Source organism: Tursiops truncatus, chromosome 2 (genome assembly GCF_011762595.2).
Source record: "Tursiops truncatus isolate mTurTru1 chromosome 2, mTurTru1.mat.Y, whole genome shotgun sequence".
Lineage (NCBI taxonomy): Eukaryota > Metazoa > Chordata > Mammalia > Artiodactyla > Delphinidae > Tursiops > Tursiops truncatus.
In genome coordinates, this window is record NC_047035.1 from 5,127,219 (window position 1) to 5,146,717 (window position 19,499).

The following is a 19,499-nucleotide window of genomic DNA, read 5'->3' on the forward strand; positions in this document are numbered from 1 at the left end:
CAGCAGTAGGGGGAAGGAGGCTGGAATGGGAGCCGGGGGTAGGGGTGTGAGGTTCGGCTGCCTCCCCTGGCAGGCTGTCCTGAGGGCTGTATAGCGCCACTGCTCAGTTGGTCGGAGCCAAAACCACCGTAGCTGCCAGACGAGGTGGAGGCTCGGTGGGAGTGCTGGTGTGTAGATAGCAGGGGTGTCAGTGCTGCCTGGGGGATTCTGTGGGCTTCCTGGGCAGCGGTTCTAGGATGTGGGAACCCCGACTACCGCCCCCCGCCCCCGCCCCAACATCTCCAGCAGACGCGGGCTGTCCCACCATCAGGCTCCAGGACCGGTATGTGGAACACATACCCCGTGAGGCACATCCTGCCCACACTGTGTCACACTGGGACACAGAGGCCCAGAGAGGGTGGGAATGCACCATGGCCACACAGCAGGATCAAGACTGACCTCGAGATGGGCTTGTGGCACCACCATAGCTTGGGCAGGAAGACTCTGAGCCTGAGTCTCCCCTCTGGGGCAGAAGTCCTTGTTGTGTTTCTCCTTGCATACCCCCAGGGACAGGCAGCTCACCACCTGTGAGGCAGCCTGTTCCATTGCTGGGGGGCTCTGACAGAAAGTTCTCTGGTCTGGGAGGAAGAAGGCAGCCCTGTCACACACTTCCATTCTGAGCACTAAAGGGCAGCGACTTCCTGGGTCACTAGGAGGGAAGCGTAGGCCAGGATTCAACCTTGGCCTGGCCAATTCCATTTGGGGCCCAGCCTCTGCTGCAGCCCTGGACACCCTCTTCACAGGCCAGCCTGAGGCCACCCAGCTGCTGGATGGGTAGGAGGGGCGGGCACTGAAGGCACTGGAGACGGGTACTGACTGTCCTAAGGGTGCCTGGGACGAGCCCTGCCCTCGCCGGCCTGGATCCCAATCTGTGTGTCAGGACGCTGGTTCCACCTGAGGGCCTGTCTCCTCTGCCAGGGAACCAAGGGACACAGCAGACCTGGCGTGGGAGGGTTGACTGTCCCCTTGAGCATGTGATGCCCCCCGGCCCTGTCCCTCCGTGCCCCTGGATACAGCACCAGCTGCTTCACCAGCCTTAAGCCTGCCAGCCCCCTCCCACAAGCAGAGGTTTCTAGAAGGCACCGCTCTCTTGCCCCAAGGCCCCCACCCCACCCTGTTCTCTTCCGGCTGCCTCCTCGGCTGAGAAGGCCCTCCCTGCTTGGGCAGCTCCCACTGCCATTGTTTTTTCCTTTTCTGTAAAACAAAATACAGAAAAGTACAAAAGATACTATAACAAACACCCACCACCCAAAATAAGTGTATTCAACATTTTATCATATTTCCTTCAGATCTTGTTTGTTTTACGAACTGAAACACCGAGACAAAGCCAGAGCCCTCCAGCTTCCCCTCTCCCAGCCACCCTGCCCCCTCCCAGGGCCCCCCCCCGCCCCCCGAAGAGTCTGCTTGTGGCTCTCGGGCTCCCTGGAAGCCCACAGCAACCAAGCAGCCGTACACAGCACCGCGTGCGCTGAACCTGTGGCTCCTGGCATCTGTTTTGATGGCGGGAATTACGTTTCTGTGGCCCATGCTGACGCCTGCTCTTTGTGTAGGCTGGTGACAAAGACCCCCACCCTGGGGAGTCTCCCCAGAGCCCCCTGGGTGGTGGGGGGAGACAGGTCTGCCTGCCTCCCTCGGCACGAGCACAGGCGAGGCTGCTTCTAGGCCCAGAGCCGCAGTGCCGGATCTCAGAGCACTGCCTGGGGGCTTGATGGATGGTGGAGGGAAAGACGGGGAAGATGGCAGGAAAGATTGAAGGAGGGGGGAGGGGAAGCACGCATCTGGACCCACGCGGCCAGCACCCCCTCACCTTCTCTCCCGTCCTCCCTGCAGCCAAGTACCCGGCCATCAAGGCCCTGATGCGGCCGGACCCTCACCTCAAGTGGCTGGTGCTGGGGCTGGTGCTGGCGCAGCTGCTGGCCTGCTGGCTGGTGCGAGGCCTGGCGTGGCGCTGGCTGCTCTTCTGGGCCTACGCCTTCGGGGGCTGCGTGAACCACGCGCTGACGCTGGCCATCCACGACATCTCGCACAACACGGCCTTCGGCACTGGCCACCCCGCCCACAACCGCTGGTTCGCCGTCTTCGCCAACCTGCCCTTGGGTGTGCCCTACGCCTCCTCCTTCAAGAAGTACCACGTGGACCACCACCGCTACCTGGGCGGCGACGGGCTGGACGTGGACGTGCCCACGCGCCTCGAGGGCTGGCTCTTCTGCACGCCGGCCCGCAAGCTGCTCTGGCTGGCGCTGCAGCCCTTCTTCTACTCGCTGCGGCCGCTCTGCGTGCACCCCAAGGCCATGACCCGCATGGAGGTGTTCAACGCCCTGGCGCAGCTGGCGGCCAACGCCACCATCTTCACCCTCTGGGGGCCCAAGCCCATGGTCTACCTGCTGGCCAGCTCCCTGCTGGGCCTGGGCCTGCACCCCATCTCGGGCCACTTCGTGGCTGAGCACTACATGTTCCTCAAGGGCCACGAGACCTACTCCTACTACGGGCCCCTCAACTGGATCACCTTCAACGTGGGCTACCACATGGAACACCACGACTTCCCCAGCATCCCGGGCTGCAACCTGCCCCTGGTACGTGGCCATGGTCGCGGGGCTGCAGTGGCACCTTAGTGGGAGGTGGGGGAACGCGGGGAGGGCTCTGGGCCACACTCCGGCCTTTCTCTCATGCTGATCACGGGATGGCTACGTGCTCACTTGGGGTCCCCAGGGGAGAAGGAAAGGCCACCTGGCACACGGAGTGCCTGGCTGGAGAATAGGAAGGTGAATTCGGGGGGGCGGGGCAGGGGCTCAAGGGGCATTTTACAGTTCAGGCCTCTTGGTTTAATGAAAACCCGTTTGAGCACAGCTGTGATATTCACTGGCTGGCTGTGTGTCCTGGGGCAAGCCGCTTGCCCTCTCTGTGCCTCAGCTTTCTCTCCTGTAAATGGTGCAGCAGTAACGATACTGCAAGTGAAGCGCCTCGCCTTCCTGACCCTGTCCCTCCGCATTTCTTGTCACTGCCCTGTGACCCTCCAGGGGCCCCCTCACGGCACAGAGAGGACAGGGTGGGCCTTGCCCTTTGTGACCCAAGGGGCTTGGCCCGAGCTGCCTCGGAGTGGAAGCCTCTGGGCTGGCACCTCTGTCTTGGGAGATCTGGGTTGGAGAATTTCTAAAGAAGAACGGGGGAGGGGGAGGAGGAGGGGGGAGGGGGGAGGAGTTGTTGTTGTTCTGGTCTGGCACTGGTCGGTTAGAGCAGAAGTGACCGCGCACAGGGGGTTGGAGACTGTGGTCGTGGGAAGGGTGTCTGAGTGTGCGAGACTGAGTGTGCCCGCATTCCTACACGTGATTAGGTGTGCCTGTCCATATGTGCATGTCTGTGAGTGCATGTTCACCCACTGGTGTGCTGGAGTGCACGTGAGCGCTGGTCTGGGTGTGCAGGTGTTTGTGCCGTGGCCCACGTGACTCTGGAGTCTGACAGCCTGTGTGTCCACCCTGGCTGTGTAGGCCCCCCCCCCCCGCCCCGCCAATGGTACTGAGGTCCTGCTCTGTGCTGGGCACCATCTCACTGAAGCCTCACCACAAGCCTACGCAGCATTTCAAGCCCATCACGCCCATTTCATGGACGCGAAGGGAGAGGCTCAGGGAGCAGGGGTCCCTGACTCAGGAAGCAGCAGAGCCAGAATCTTGACCCAGGACACTCACAGAAGCAGCTGCTGTCAGCTGTGAGCCTTTCCTTCTCCCAAGCAAAGTCAAAGGCTCCCTGTTCCTGCCGTGCGTGTCACCTCATCCCCCTTAGGCCCCCCTTTTCAGTTATAAAGCAGGCCCTGTGCACCTGGTGTGTCCTCTGTGGGGGGAGGGGGAGGCCTCCCCTGCAGTTGGTGTGCATGTAGGTGCTGAGGCTGGAGCACTTCTTGGAGGAGGCGGGCTGAGGGTGTCAGGTGCAGAGAGGGGCAGGGAGCTGGAGGGGGAAATAAGTCCTGAGGCTGGCAGGAGGGCGACGGGGTGGGAGTATGGTGGGAGCCAAGGTCAGAGGGGCCGGGCTGAGGCGCGTGGGCGTGACCTTGGCTCAGCAGGACTCGGCCACCCCGAGGCTCCTGGATCAGAAACTCGGGGTGTGGGCATTTTACCTCCTCACCCCCATCTGGGGCAGGGGCCTCAGCGCCTCTTGGTGGCCCCGGCCAATGGCCCCTCCGCCTATGGGCAGCGCCGGGCGGCCTCCTGCCCGGCTGGCCCGGACACGGGTACCCTGGGAGATGACAGGGTTGCGCGTGTGCTCACGTGGTCTGTGTGCTCACGTGTGTCTGCGCACACGTGCGCCTGTGGCTGTGCACGTGCCTGTGCGCGGCCTCTGACCCATGTGCCCTCTCCACAGGTGCGGAAGATCGCGCCCGAGTACTACGACCACCTGCCCCAGCACTACTCGTGGGTGAAGGTGCTCTGGGACTTTGTGTCCGAGGACTCCCTGGGGCCCTACGCCAGGGTGAAGCGGGTGTGCAAGCTGGCGAAGGACGGCCTGTGAGCCCGACGGCCGGCGCCCCGAGAGCACGGACCCTGCTGCGCGCGCCTCAGTGCCCGGTGGGAGCAGGGCCTGTGCTCTCTGTCTGCTGCCCGGCCTCGCCCCGCCCACCTGCAGGGCTGGCCGTCACCTGTCCCCAGGGCGTGCAGTGCCCAGAACTGGTTTGGCTGCATTTAGTTCCCGCACCCTAGGCTGCTGTTCTTGTCCCCCTGGAGTCCCGAGACCACGCCTGGAGACAGCGGGCGCGGGTGGCAGCCTGGAGAAGCTTGGTCTGCACGGGGACTGGTGACCGCAGGCCAGGCCCTCCCTTTCAGGACGTCACGCGCGAGGCCTGGCCCGGCGCTGGGTGCCCTGTGCCCAGGGAGCTGATTTCTCTGGCGTGCCCATGCCCTAAATTAAAGCAGCATGTTTTCAAGGCCACAGAGGGTGCTTCCCAGGAGCGGGCTCGGCTCCTGGCCAGCAGGGCCTGAGGCCACGCTCCTCCCTCTGGGGCAGCCTTCCCCGGGGGCCCTGTCATTGAGTGGCCGGTTTTGGGGGTGTGGGCAGAGATGAGATCCACGTGGTCCTCGGGCCACGTCCCTGCTCCCGCCACAACCCTGCCCCCCACCCCCACCCCCGCGCCTGCCGAGCTCCTGCTGCACGTTGGGGCCCTCACCCCCACCAGCTCAGACGTGGGGCTTGAGGAGAACAGGTACCACAGGCCAGGCAGATGGCGGGTGCACAGGCGGCTGGACCGACGGGTGACTGCCCAAGTGAGCTAGGGCTCTGACGGAAGCTGGCTGGTGTCCTCGGTGTCTCTGCGAAGCGGGATGCGGCTCGGCCGGACTGTGCGGAGGGCTAATGGCCCAGCTGAGAGGTGGGGAGGCATCGCTGGCGCCAGCCCCTGGGCCCGGGGGCTGTGTCGGGGTGTGGGTCCTGGTCTTCCAGAGGCAGGCGGGCAGCAGGAGGGATGCCTGGGCGAGGCCCTCCCTGCCAGAGAAAGCGGCCGGGCCAAGACGGCCTCCCTTTGGAGCCGTGAGGCTGGGGAGGCCGAGGACCACGGCCCAGGGGCGGGCATGGCGGGGCTGCCTTAGCTGGCCCGGGAGAGAGAGGGCTGGGAGGAAGGCCCAGCTGGGCGGGGAGGAAGGTCTCAGGTGCCTGAGACAGGGCAGTTGCTACGCAAGGGCTTCCTGCTCAGGGCTGGGAGTGGCCTCGCGTGTGCCAGGCACCCCTGTCCACGGGTGTTCTGCCCACTGAGGTGGCCCGGGGAAGAGGCCCTTGGACTGGCTGTGGGAGGGCAATGCGGCTCTGAGCCTGGGCAGGCGGCCCCTCCTGTGCACACACGCTGGCCTGGGCCCAGGGGAGCCCCAGAGAGCCCAGCTGAGCCTCGCGAGCTCTCCGTGTCCGCCAGCGAGCTTATCTGCCGACGGGACGGTCACGGCTGGGCCTCACCCAGAGCCGAAGGTGGGCCCAGGGCAGGGTTCTGGCACAAATCTCTCGAGAGGCAGCTGCCCAGAAGAGGGGAGCACCCCGTCGCCACCTGCCAGGACTCTCTCCCCGAGGCACCGAGGCGACAGGGTTCTTGGACAGCGGGAGGCAGGAGGAGCCCGGGAGAGCGGCTCATGCAGCTGTGTGTGGGTTAAGCCGCTCACCTCCCAGCCGGCAGGACAGCCCTATTCCTGTGTCCCAGGGTCGCTGGGAGCACTCGGTGAGACGATGTGTCCAGAGCCTGGCCAGAAAACAGCCCCACTGTCACGAGCCAGACTGGGGGCCCTCCTCCCGTGGCCCCCAGGGGACGGCTGGGCCAGCGCCTGGGCACACTGTGCCGTGGTGCCTGCGTGATAGTCAAAGGACGCCAAAGCCTTCCCACTGGCTGGGGCCTCACTCCTGCCACGGAGGCGGGGACCTGTGCTCCTCCCTGGGGGCTGCAGGAGACTCGTGGGGCAGGGCGGAGGCCTTCCCTGCCCGCCTTGCTGGGCCCGAGTCACGGGGCGCCCCTCTGCGCGGCGGGGAGGGTAAGCTGGTGCCTCCTCCCGGCCCTGCTGATGTTCCAGGCGCCACTCAGAGCCCGTCTCCCCGGAGGAGGCCCTGGGGGGCGGCTCCTGGGCCCCCCGCCGGCAGTGCCTGAGCTGCGCGGCTCAGCGGCCCGTCCCCCCTCGCATCTGAGTCAGCCCAGCCTCGCACCCACGGCCGCCACTGCCGTGGGCCCTTCCCCCAAAAGAGGTCTCCCCGGCCGGGAGCCGCCAACAGCGAGCGAGTCGGAGCCGGGGTGTGGACGGTAAGCGTTTATTACCACGTGCACACAGACCGCCTGGCGCGTGGATGGACCCCAACCACCAGGACGCTGGGAAGGAGCCGCGTGGAAGCGGCCGCTGCTCCCGGTGGCACCTAGGAGAAAACTTGAAACCACCTAGCGAGGCGCGTGACTGACTCGGGGTGTCTTCTCTATAAACCGAAAGGAATGTACACTTAAATAGGCAAATATAAAATACAAAAAAAGGCGATAGGCCTGGTGTGCTGTGTCAGGTTGAATCTAAAAAAATCCAGGAGCTGAACTTTTTTCCTCATTTTAATATTTTATCACAGGTTAAGACTTTTAAACGAAGCACATCCTAGCTTCAGTGCGTGCTCGTGTGTGCTGGAGGCCCGGGGCGCTGGGCTCCTTGCTGTCCCCGCCTTCGGCTGGACCGGGTCTCAGGCGGCGTCGGGGGCCGAGCGACCTACGATGTGCTGATCCCACTCAGCTCCTGCCTGATGGCTGAGGGGACAGGGCGGGACAGGAGGCTCAGGCGCCGCCCCCCGGCCTGCTCAGGTCCTGCCTGGGGTCTGCCCCGCTCTGTCTCCCCCCAGGCCAGAGGGCAGGCAGCGCAGCGGGCTCCGGCCGACTCCGGGGTGACAGCAAAGCCCTCTGTGGGGCTCATCTGCCGCTTCTCGTGAGCTGGCAGCCCCTCAAGGATGGCACTGCCCCTTCCCCGTCAGAGGACGGACTGGTAAGGGGCAGGCAGGCAGCCCAGCTCTGGTCGGAGGACCGGCAAGCCCCCCACCCCGCCCCCAGGGGCAGCATCAGGTCGGTGACCTTGAGCAGGCGGAGGGCTCCCACGCCCTGCCTCCCGGGCCTGGGCTCGCCCCATCCGGAGGGGGCCGGGGCTTCTCCCTGCTCCTCTCCCCAGAGTCCTCCCCCAGATGTGAGCCTCTGCCAGGACAGACCCCAGGGGGCCTGCAGCCGAAGGCCAGGAGAGAGAGCTAAGGGCCGGGCCCGTCTCCAGCAGCAGGGGAACGAGGGGAGGGTTCCAGGAGACCCCCATGGCCCACATCTCCCCCAGCCTCTCAGCCGCCCGCCCCAGAGGCTGCGTCCACCATGGCCGCGCTGTGGCAGGTGCAGAGACGGGGGCCCCCCCACACCCACTGGCTCCCTCCGTCGAGGCCTGTGCCCTCTGCTCGCTGGCTGGCTGGCAGCCCTGCTTCGGGCCCCACACCAGCCCTGGCACTGGGGCCACACAAGCAGCCCTCCTGAGGCGGGAGCGCCCAGCATCAGAGCAGGGTTAATAGTTGGCCTCTGTCTCCTCTCTGGCTCTGCTTTCTCTCTTCATTCATTAACTCCTTATCTGCCCATCCCAGGCCTGTGGGGGGACTGGGCAAACAGGAACTGAGTGCTCTCTGGGTCAAGGACGGGGTGTGGCCGTCACCCAGCCCTGGGCAGGGGTCCGGCTCTGCTGGCACCCCACGCAGGCTCCCAGCCGCCTCTCCTCTCTCCCATGTCTGGCGGCCCTCCGCCACCAGCACCCAGCAGGTGGGATGGGGAGGGGTGTGGGCACCAGGCTGTGCCTCACTGCTCTGTCGGGCGGAGCCAGCCCTGCCCGAACCTTTCCTTTTCCTCTGGCTCCAGATCTGAGCCAGCGGCATCAAAGGCTACGGTGGGGCCCGGAAGGACGGATGTGATTCACCGTGACGAGGCCCTGCCGCTGGAGCCACATGCCCGCGCCCTCAGGCCAGGCCGAGCAGGCTGTGAACTAGGTCAGGCCCATAGGTAATTCTGTGGCTTCTTGGACCCCTAAACCTCTGGGAAGGCAGCGGTTGCCCTTATAACCCCAAACCCAGTGATCAGAAGTGGCAGAATAAACAGAAGTAATCTACGTCCACAGGTGCTGAGCTAAGCAGCAGACAACTCAGGGCCGCTCTGGGCTTGGGAATGCACTCGCGGATCTTCCTCCTCGACACAGGCTAATCCTGGGAAGCCAGACTGCGGCAGCAGACCAGCAGGGCGTCCCCGGCCTTACACGAGGCGCTTAATCTGAGTCTCAGTTTGCTCAGAGAGGCGGGAGGGTGGTGCTGGCCGCTGGGGGGAAGACTGGCCCCCGCCCCCGTGCTGGTACAAGGCCCAGGCCTCCTGGCCCAGGACGGCCTCCCTGGCTGGACCATCCTGGACCCCTGCTTGGCCGCCCTGGGCGCAGGCAGGCCTCCGTCTTCAAGGACGCTGGGTGCACCCCGGCTCAGGGCGATGCCGGGGGTGGGGGCCCTCTACTCACCGTCGATGATCTCCTCCTTCACTTTGTGGAGCTCGCGGACCACCTCCTCGAGGATCTCCTGGTGGGGGCAGAGCCTCGGAGTGAAGGGACAGCAGAGGAGAAGTGGCCTTGACCGAGGGGCAGGGGCAGCGCCACAACCCTCACCCCTGCCCATGTCACCCGTGTTCTCGGCTCCCTCCCCAAGCTGGGGAACGGTGTGTGAGTGGGACGTGAGACACCCTCCCACGCCTGAGAAATACTCAGGAGGAGCCGGGGTGCCCGGAAGGGGAAGCCCCAGAGGCGGGCCGGGAGCGCCCAGAGCCTTTTCCTGGTGAGGACAGGGGCAGGGGGACCGACGCTGCGCGTGTCCCCTCCCCCACCGCCGGCTCCCGACTGCTGGCAGCCGCACGTGGCCCTCTTGGGCAAGAGCGCGGGCCTGCCTGCCCACGCGGCCCCGACAAGTCCCCAGCCTCTGGCTCCTTCACAGCCTCTCCGGGAAGGACACACTCACCTGTTTCATCCGGTCTAAATCTAAGGCATCCAGGGCCACGTCGTTTACACTTCCCGCCGGCTTCATCCTGGGGAGAGGGCGGCAGGGTGCGGTCAGGTGGGCGTTGGGGCCCGGCAGGCGCCCCCGTGCTGGGAGACTGAGCGGTGCCCCGGAGCCTCCCGGCTGCGGGCCCAGCCCTGCCCTCTCCCATCGTCCTTCACACGCTTTCTGCTTCTACCTCCGGCCGCTCCTTAGCTACCTGAAAAGGACTCCAATGCCCTGTCTCCACCTCGAGAGGGGCTCATGGATACTGTGACCATATTTCCCAACCCAAGAGTCAGGACTTGGGGTCTTCTGCCTGGACAGCTCTCACACAGAAGCAGCCACGTAAGCGGACAGCGTCACATGCTGCCTCCCCTGGAAAGGGACCCTGATAAGCTGGCCCTCAGTGTGAGGGTCTGCGTTCCTGGCTAGACGGAGGCTTGGGGGAAACCAGTAACGATGGCATTAAATACGAGACAAAATTGCAAAAACCTTAAACACTCATCCTAAAGGCACCCACTTCCAACACAAACACGTGTCCCTGGTGTTGGTAACCGGCTCTGGTGTGTAATTACTTCAGGAAACGTCCTTGGATGTGGTTTTGCTCGTCTCAGGCAAAGGTTTCAGTTTTGGGGACTGTCCTGATGCTTCCGAACTAAGGTTAGCTGGTTTGAAACTTCATGTCTCTTGCACATGAATCCTCCCTGGAAAATCTTGGCAGGGAATTGCCTGGTGGTCCAGTGGTTAGGACTTGCTGCTTTCAGAGCCGGGGCCCAGGTTCACTCCCTGGTCGGGGAACTAAGATCCCACCAGTGGAAGAGAGGAGGGGAGGGAAAGATGGAAGGACGGAAGGACGGAGGAAGGGAGGAAGGAAGGAAATCTTGGCAAACGCTCGTCTAACCACTTGGCCTTTCAAAGCAGGACCATGGTGCTGAGGGTACACTTTCTGTCCCCACGTGGAGAGAAAGGCAGGTTCAGGGAAATGATGTGGCTAGAGCCAGCTGCAGGGATCGTGGATGTGACAGCTGGCAGACAGACACTGACCTGGCAGACTGGCATGGCTACCAGGGGTCACTGTACAGATTAGGTCCATCTGGGGAAATCGAGGGCTGGTGTTCTCCACAGTGAAGGAGAACAAGCATGAAAACTAAAGTGCTGGTGCCGCCGCGATGGAGAACAGTGTGGAGGGGCCTCAAAGGATTAAGAACGTAATGACCACACGAGCCAGCAATCCCACCTCTGGGTACACAGCCGAAGGGAATGAAATCACTGTCCCAGGAGACAGCTGCACCCCCATGTTCACTGCAGCGTTATTCACAACTGCCATGACATGGGAACAACCCAAGGGTCCGCTGACAGATGAATGGAGACAGAAGATGTCATGTCTGCATCTGTGTGCGTGTGTGAGTGTATGTACACACACGTGTACATATGTACATCACACGGTTACATAATGGAGAATTCTGCCACAAGAAAGAAGGCAACCCTGCCATTTGTGACAACATGGACATTATGCTAAGTGAAATAAGCCAGAGAAAAACAAATGCCGCATGATCTCACTTATATGTAAAATCTAGGAAAGCCAAACTCAGAAACAGAGCGCAGACTCGTGGCTGCCAGGGGCTGGCGGGTGGCGGCAACTGGTGGAGGTGGTCCACGGGCACACACTTCCGCTAATAAGATGGGCTCCCTCTTGGGGGTGTGACGTACAGCACGGTAACTATGGTTAACGATACTGTATCGTATGCTTGAAAGGAGCGAAGAAAATAGATCTGAAAGTTCTCACCACACACGTACAAAAAAAGGTAACTGTGTGAGGTTACGGACGAGTTAACTTACTTGACTGTGGTAACCATTTTACAATGCACACGTATATCAAATCACAGCGTGGTTCATCTTGAACTTACACAACACTAGATGTCAATTATATCTCAATAAAACTGGATTAAAAAAAACCACTGAATGCTATGTAAATAAAATTTTAGTGTCCAGTGCACAAAGCTGGGTTAAAAAAGAAAAGAAAAAGTGCTCCTGCACCCCTCCTGGATGAACTCAATAAAGAGACTCAATAAATGTGGTCCTGACTGAGTTTGTAAGTAACTTTGGGTCCTGATGTGGAAAGAGGTCCGGCCTGAGATCCCTGGATCCGTCATACCCATCCTGTAGTTTCCAGTCACCTGGACAAACCGCTTCACCTCTCTGGGCCTCGGTCCCCCCATCTGCAGACCTGGAAAGTGCCCCCGATGGTGACCCCGACAGCTTTTGTGAGCCCTGCGGCACCCGCCCCATCTGTGAGTCTGGAGCCGGAGAGCCCTCTTACGTGTAGGAATGCCCTAGACGACGCTCCTGCCCTGTGAGGGACGCCTGGCCACTCAGAACTTGGCCGCCCGTCCTTACTCCACGACCAGGAAGCAGCTAGCTCTGCTGGGAGCTGCAGGTCAGCCCCGGCCGCCTCGCCTCCCCGGCTGCTCTGGCTCCCGCCCGGCTCCGGTCCACCTCTCGCTTCACAGCCAGAGCGAGCTGCCCAGAGAGCAACTCCATCGCGGCGCCCTTTGCTCAGAGCTCGGAGACTGGGGCCCGCACACAGAATAAAATCCACACTTCTCACCGTGCGGCTCCTTCCTGCCCCTCTAAACGTGCCTCCCTCTGCCCTCCCCACGTCCGATCACCTGCCAGCCACAAGGGCCTGCTTTCTGTTCTTTGAACTTGCCAGGCTGGTGGCAGGCTCAGGGCCTTAGCACTTACACTCGTTCGGCCTGGAGGGCCGTGCCCACAGTCTCCACGGGGCAGGCTCCCTCTCACCCGGGTCAACTCGAATGCCACCTCTGAGAGGCCCACTCGCTAAAGCACCCCCGTCCCCAGCCCCGTCCACCACGCGGCCCTCTATGTCTTCCCCAGAGCACCTTTCAGAACTCACAGTTGTCTTATTTACGGGCCTTTCCAACAGGAAAATGAGCTCCTCGCAGGCAGGGACCTGCAGGGCCCAGCTCAGGGCCTGGCTGACAAAGGCCCTCCACAAGTCCTGGCTGCCGCCGAGACCCCTCACCCTGTTCACCCGCATCTGTCATCGTCACTCCTGCTGGGCCGGCTGGAGCTCTCTCTGGTCACCTTGTTTGATTTGGCAAGACCAGGCTCAAACTCCACCTGCTCTGGGATTTGGGCTGTTCCCCTCCAATTTGTGATGGGCACTGAAGACACTTCCTAGTACGGATTCTAGAAGCCTGCAAAATTCAGGCCACACTTGGCCCATAGCTACTGTGTGACTGTCTCTCGATTTTTTGGGCGACCTCAGTTTCAAACAACCCATCCTGTTATCACATCAGCTTTTGGTTTGGGAAATATGGTCAGCGTATCTCCGGGGAAAAGGCAGAGGAAGGAGAGGAGGTGGGGTGCTGGGCCAGCCCCCAGGATTTTGAGCTGCGGGATGCAGCCAGGGCTGCTGAAGATTTCCTGTGTCCAGCTGTTGTCCACACATGGTCACCCTGTGCGTGAGGGATGAAGAGACCTCCTCGTGGCGTGGGGGAGCAGTGGAGGCTCGGAGAGGTCCCCTGGCTTGCCCGGTGTCAGAATTAGCGAGGCCAGAGCTGGGATTCGATCCCAGCTCCACCTCGCTGCCTCTCTGGACAGTCACTCCCCTCCCCTGGCCTCGGGCCCTCTGTCTAGAAGACAGGAAGCAGCTGGCCCGCCCTGTCCCTGATGAAGCGCAGACCACCCTTTCCCAGGGCCGACTGTTAGATGATAGGACACAGGTGGGATCCGGGGTGTTAGTCATGGGCAAGGGACAAAGGAGGCCCCAGAGGCGGGGCTGTTCGGTACCTAGAGTGAGGCTGCGACTGAAGGGGGCTCTTAGCTTCGGGGCTCTTGGCCACAGACGGGGTTCTGCGCGGTGGAACGGAATGGAACAGAGAGGTGAGTTGGCGCCGTCGCCCGCCTGGGCCCACCGACCCGGGCGCAGGGCCAGCCTTCCTGGGGCAGCTCACCTGGACAGCAAGGAGGACACGGGCTTCTCCGCCGAGCTGCTCCGCTCCCAGGGCTTCCGGCCGGCCTCTGTCGGTTCACGTCATGGATGAAGCGCCTCAGAGCTGGGAGGGCGCTCAGTGGCCCCCATCCCACAGCGTCCCGGGCAGGAGGCCCACCCGTGCTCCCCCGTCACAGCTGAGACCCGGCTCCTTATTCCAGTCCCCTTTGGCCCAGGCGGCCCTGGCAGGGTGCAGATGGCCCTGCTGTCACCCGGCGTCTACCCCCCCTCAGGACATGAGCCTCTGTTCCCTCGACTCGGTTGACCTTGTGGCCTGGCTTTGAGCCCTCTCACCATGACTGGGTCTGTCCTTGGAACGTGAGCCAGCTGGTCAGGGAACCTCTTAACTACGACTTCTAGAGGCGACCTGGGACTCCAGCAGTGGGCCGAGCAGGGCACAGGAGGCCCCCACCAGGACACTCTCCGGGCAGCCCGGGGTCCACGTTCGCCTTCAGGGGCCAGGCCCACGACCCAGGACCCTGACTCCTTGCTTTCTCCCCTGACACTGCAGCTGGTTCTTTCCCAGCCTGGGCTTCAAAGCTGATTTGTCTTTCCTTTTTCCTTTTTAACTCGTGTTAAACTACATCTCACTTTACTTCAAGAGATTTGTCGAGCTGGACAGAATTCACTGACTTTGCAGGATGAGCAGAGAGGCAGAAGGAAAACCCCCTGGGGCAGCAGGGGGCCAACCACTCTGAGCTGAGCCTGGAGACTGTGCAGGCCGACAGGCCCACGCTGGGCCTGCAGGGCAGGTACGAGAGCTGGGACCACGTCCAGGGTCCAGGCATGCAGCCTGGAGGAAGCCATTTAAACACACTGAGCCTCAACCCCCTAGACTGGGAACAACCCATCCACCGGGACGTGAGCTGTTCATGCAGTCACTCACCAAGAACTGTGGTGGCACTGCCTGAGAAGGAGAGGGCACAGACTGCAGCCTCGCAAGGGAGGCAGACGCGCCAACAGAGTCAGGACGCTAGGCCCGTGCGGGGCAGAGCCGTGCCCCAGCGAGCAGCCAGCCCCTGGCAAGAGCTGCCCTCCGCTGGCTGGGGCGGGGGCGCTACTTCCCCTCCGCCTCTCCCAAGCCTGCACCGCACCATGTGCTCAGGAGCACAGGCCTGGCTCAGAGCAGACACTGAAACGCTGGACGAGTGACTGACTGCGGTGGCTTCTTCCCACCGTAGAGCCTCAAGGCACTCTTCTTATCGCAACCCCCGCTCCACAGCTCAGACTGGGGGATTTCTGCGCGGGGTTCAGGACCGCCTTGTTTGGTTGACTTCTCAGCGAGCGAGATTCACTGCTAATCACTGTAACATGGGTCACAGCTGGCGTTTTGCAGGGCGCAGGAACGTGACATTTACGTGCCCCTCTTCGGAGCACGGGCCCAAGGCCAGGAACCTGAGCCCCAGGGCACGGTCTCCCACACCACTCGGTAGGTGCTGGCAGGCCGGCTGGGAGACGCGAGGCTTAGACTGGGCAGTCTTTCCTCCAGGGTGCCCCTGCTCAGGCTCGGCGTGGAGGCCGCGAAGATGGCGGGGCCTCTCTGCTCACCGTAAAGTGAGGCAGGGGGATCAGATCGCCTTCCTGTAAGAGCCCCTCCTGTGCTAAGACCCCGTGCTGGCGCTGGCAGGGCGGTGCGCCTTACCTGAGGAGTTGGGGGGCTGGCTGGCTGCTCGGGTCCCCGGAGATGGAGAGGTGCTCGGCTCTTCCTGAAATGGAAGAGAAAGGCTCTGCTGTCGGCCTGCTTAGGAAGGCCGGCTGGGTGGGGGACCTTTGGGCCAGGTCATCTAGAAAACCTCAGTTTTCCAAATTAGCCAACGAACATATATTATTTTTATAATCAGTGAAACAACAAATACGATTCACCAATGAAAACCCCAGGTCGCGGTGGGGAGGTGGTCCACCCCACGGAAGTCAGGGAGGAGAAGGCTGCAGGGGGACACAGTGGACGTGGCCTGGACCCCGGGCCAGCGCTGCCCACAGACTCACTGTCCCTCATGAGGCGCTGCCACCCCTTGTCCACCGGGACCCTTCCACAGCCCTGGGAGGAGCCCGCTTCCGGTCAGCACTGCTGGTCAAGGCTTGGTACGGACACAGCCTGAGTCCTAGAGACCCCAGCACTTCACTTCTCTTTCACAGGAGAGGAGGAAGCGTTAAGAATTTAGAATGTAGGGGCTTCCCTGGTGGCGCAGTGGTCAAGAATCCGCCTGCCCATGCAGGGCACATGGGTTCGAGCCCTGGTCCAGGAAGATCCCACATACCACGGAACAACTAAGCCCGTGTACCACAACTACTGAGCCTGAGCTCTAGAGCCCGTGTGCCACAAGAGAAGCCACGGCAGTGAGAAGCCCGTGCACCGCAAGGAAGAGCAGCCCCTGCTCCCACAACTAGAGAAAGCCCTCGTGCAGCAAAGAAGGCCCAACGCGGCCAAAAATTAAAAAAGAAAAATAGAATTCAGAATGCTCTGAAGGTTATCTTTAGCCCAACCAGGCTACGGGTTCATCAATGTTGCTGACCAGTGGGCCAGGCGGAGCCCCGAGCCTCCGGCCGCTCGCCCGTGCACCCCACCATCCCCCAGACACGGCCGCTGCGCGTCTCTGTCCTGCACGCCTGCTCCTCTCAGAGCTCGGGGCAGGTGCCGCCTGTCCTGGGAGCTCTCGCAGGGCTCAGGGCCCTGGTGCTCCGTCTCTGTCCTCAGCACTTTTCTGTATCGGCAGTCAGTTTATTGTGTCCTACCTTGAGCACAGAGGCCATGGTCCTATCCACCCAGGACCCCCGTGCCTGGCTCCCAGCGGGGCCCCACGAAGGCGGCCCGTGCGTGTCTGCTCTGCCCGTGGAATAAGTCTGTGGCGACACTTGTAATGGAGGTGAGTAATGCAGCAGTAACACAAGCTGACGTTTATTATCGCACATATTTTGGAAAGATTCTACACTCTTAGGAAAATAGCATTTATTAAGTAATCATAATTCCTCCATTTTTCTCAAGCAAAACACATACAGCTGCTACCTGGAGCTTTTTTTTTTTTTTTTTTTTTTTTGCGGTACGCGGGCCTCTCACTGTTGCGGCCTCTCCCGTTGCGGAGCACAGGCTCCGGACACGCAGGCTCAGCGGCCATGGCTCACGGGCCCAGCTGCTCCGTAGCATGTGGGATCGTCCCGGACCGGGGCACCAACCCGTGTCCCCTGCATCGGCAGGCGGACTCTCAACCGCTGTGCCACCAGGGACGCCCTACCCGGAGCTTTTGACCAGAGACAGCCAGCCGACCTGACGAGACGGAACTAGCATAATGCTGACCAAAGCCAAGAATCGCCTTCTGCCACTGCCCACGTCAACTCTGCTTCCCATCTGGTCCATCCGAGCCTTGGGGTGAGGGCTCTCGGACGCTCACGGCCACCTCCAGGGCCAGGACTCCAGGCTCAGCGCTCCAATCAGGACCCACCACGCCCGGTCCACCTAATGCGAGCCTGTGAGAGCCAGGACCACGGCTGCTCACGCCTGGTCCCTGCGCCGAGAGCAGACCTGGCACCTATCAGACCTATCAGGAACCCCCACCCTGTATCTGCGTGGTGACTGAATGAACCCGGGAGTTGCTGGTCCAGGGGCAAAAGAACGTGCTAGGCGTGGGTCTCAGGCCAAGTCTCCTGAGCGTTCTGGTTTAAAGAGAGAGTGGAATAAATGAAACTATATAAATCAACACGTATGCGTGGGGACCAGGGCCCAGAGGAAACAGGCAAGAATGAAAGCCATTATGGGTGAAGTTAGAGTAACTGAAAAAAATCAGTAAGTTGTTTTGTGTCATCCTATTATTATTTCAGAAACAGTTAACAAGAATCCTCGCTCCCAGCGCACGGGGCTCAGCCGTGCCCACACCCCTGCCCCGAGGCTGCCGGCCCAGCGCCTGGGGGCTGTGTTTTCATGCCATGGAACACGTCCTTAGAGCAGTGACATAACTGGCCTGCGGCCAGCAAGCGGCAGAGCGCCCGCCTGAGCCACATCTGACTCCACATTTGGGGTGTTTTCCTTCTTTAACTAATGCTTATTTGTTTCTCATTAATTATAAACCTAGTACATGTTCAATGAAGAGGATCTGGAAAACACTGAAAAGTATAAAAAAGAAAAGCCAGGGAATTCCTGGCAGTCCAGTGGTTAGGACTCGGTGCTCTCACTGCTGAGGGCCCGGGTTCAATCCCTGGGCGGGGAACTCAGACCCTGCCAACTGCACAGCGTGGCCAAAAAAACAAAAAAGAAAAGAGAAAAAGAAGAAAAGCCAGTCTCCAGTGTCTCCATCCACGCGGCACCTGCTCTGGTGTGTGGAACTGCCCTAGCCCTTGCCCTGGAAGAGGCTGCTCCCGGGTGGGCAGGGCCTCCTGACTGCGGGGGACCAAGGCAAACAGAACTCCCAGTGACCAGGAGGCTTCTTAAAAAAGGAAAGGAAAGAAAAGAAAAAGGAGAGTCAGAGGAAGAAAACTCTACCCTTGGGGTCAAAGATTTCTCCTGGGTCCCTGGGATTTGAAACACACTCTTCCTGGAGACCAGGGAGGAGGGAGGTTGGGTACTGGGGCTGGAGCTGTGATGGCGGGAACTGGCCGGCGCCTTTGGAGACCTGTAATTATTCCTGGGCTCCTGGCCAGACAGGCCTCTGCAGTTTGAGAAATTAGTGGGGAGTTAGCTGGATGAACTCCATACTCTGTGCAAGGCATGGGAACAGTGGAATATGCACGCCTGGTACTCACAGGGCTCACGATTCAGCAGGAACGAGCGAGTCTGAACAAGCAGAGATGTGTGTGCTAAGGGCAGGGAGAAGCATGGTGGGGAGAGGGGCCCGGGGTCCACGTAGCAGAGAGCCTTACTAGCCTGGAGGTCGGGAGCCTGTTTCTCAGGGAGTACTGTTTACACAGAGAAGTGCAGCCGAGGAGGAGTTAGCTGCTGGGGCCGAGGGGACCGCATGTGCCAGGCGGGGGGACCAGGGGAAGGGAGGGCCGCTGGCAAGGCTGGAGCCCAGGGGTCACACCCGGTAAGCCTTGCCCTGCTGACGGGGGTGGCACGGTACCCTGGCGCCTGGTGGTTGTAATATTTCTTCTGTCTCCTGCCACCGAGATGCAACCCGTATGCCATCTGTAGTTAAGGTCTAAACTTAGCCGTTTCAGTAGGAGTCTATTTTTACAGGGAAAGCTTAACACAGAGGGAAAGAGTGTTAGCCACCCTAGTGACGGCGGGAGCCTGGAACCTGTGTGGATAGACTAGGCTCCAGGACCCCCTCAGGACAAGAGCCAGAGCGCTGGGTTCCTCTGCCCAGCTCCCCTGCGGCTCTTGCTGGAATCCACGGACTCAAGTGAAGCCTTTCAAGAACAGGAATAATTTGAAAATAATAACTGCCCTGGTCTTCAAGCAGACACTGCCTACTGCGACTGTACTCTCCAACCCCCCGAGTCCCTTGAGATCTGTCTGCTGCCCCTCTGAGCTCCCCAGCCTCCAGGCCCTTCCCTCAAGGCGCTCCCTGGCGGGTCCTGCTTCTCTGCCTCTTCCCTGCCTTCCCTGCGAGGCTGCGAGCTCCAAAGCAGACCAGTGTCTGCTAGATGCTCAGTGAGCACAGGCCTGCCACCCGGTGCAGCGGGGACGGACATGAGCGCCCACAGGCCCTGTCCCCCTGCACTACCCCCTCCTGTCCCTCTTGTCACCCGTCCCCCCGCCCTCCTACAAATCACCCAGCGAAGTATCTACCGCGTGTATGTCCAAACACGGTGTCCCGCAGGCCCGGTGCATTCACACCTCTGGGGAAGCCGGGCTGGGCTGGCCGTGGGGTGTGCTTACCGCTTGGCTTTCGTCTTCCTTTTTATCAGCCGGCTTGTCTGTCTGGGAGGCTGCTTTTCTCCTAACACAAGGAGGGGGAAGATACAATCAGCCCTAAAGGTTTCCACACAGAGCAGACGT

General features: G+C 61.4%; 2 protein-coding genes across 9 annotated transcripts in view; one reads left to right on the forward strand and one right to left on the reverse strand.

The window, feature by feature from the left end:
* The window catches only part of DEGS2 (delta 4-desaturase, sphingolipid 2), a 74,785-nt gene extending 67,856 nt beyond the window's left edge, over positions 1–6,929 (forward strand). For all 8 annotated transcript variants that reach the window (XM_073800050.1, XM_073800052.1, XM_073800055.1 and 5 more), the window contains 2 exons: positions 1,870–2,612; positions 4,393–6,929. In XM_073800050.1, the coding sequence (XP_073656151.1) occupies positions 1,896–2,612; positions 4,393–4,539 (864 nt within the window). In that variant the 5' untranslated portion in view covers positions 1,870–1,895 and the 3' untranslated portion in view covers positions 4,540–6,929. The remainder of the gene's footprint in view (positions 1–1,869; positions 2,613–4,392) is intronic.
* A 139-nt stretch (positions 6,930–7,068) lies between these two features.
* The window catches only part of EVL (Enah/Vasp-like), a 165,475-nt gene continuing 153,044 nt past the window's right edge, over positions 7,069–19,499 (reverse strand). Inside the window, 7 exon segments of the mRNA XM_033850618.2 lie at positions 7,069–7,273; positions 9,042–9,099; positions 9,532–9,598; positions 13,369–13,431; positions 13,533–13,599; positions 15,213–15,276; positions 19,380–19,440. Of these exon segments, the coding sequence (XP_033706509.1) occupies positions 7,236–7,273; positions 9,042–9,099; positions 9,532–9,598; positions 13,369–13,431; positions 13,533–13,599; positions 15,213–15,276; positions 19,380–19,440 (418 nt within the window). The 3' untranslated portion in view covers positions 7,069–7,235.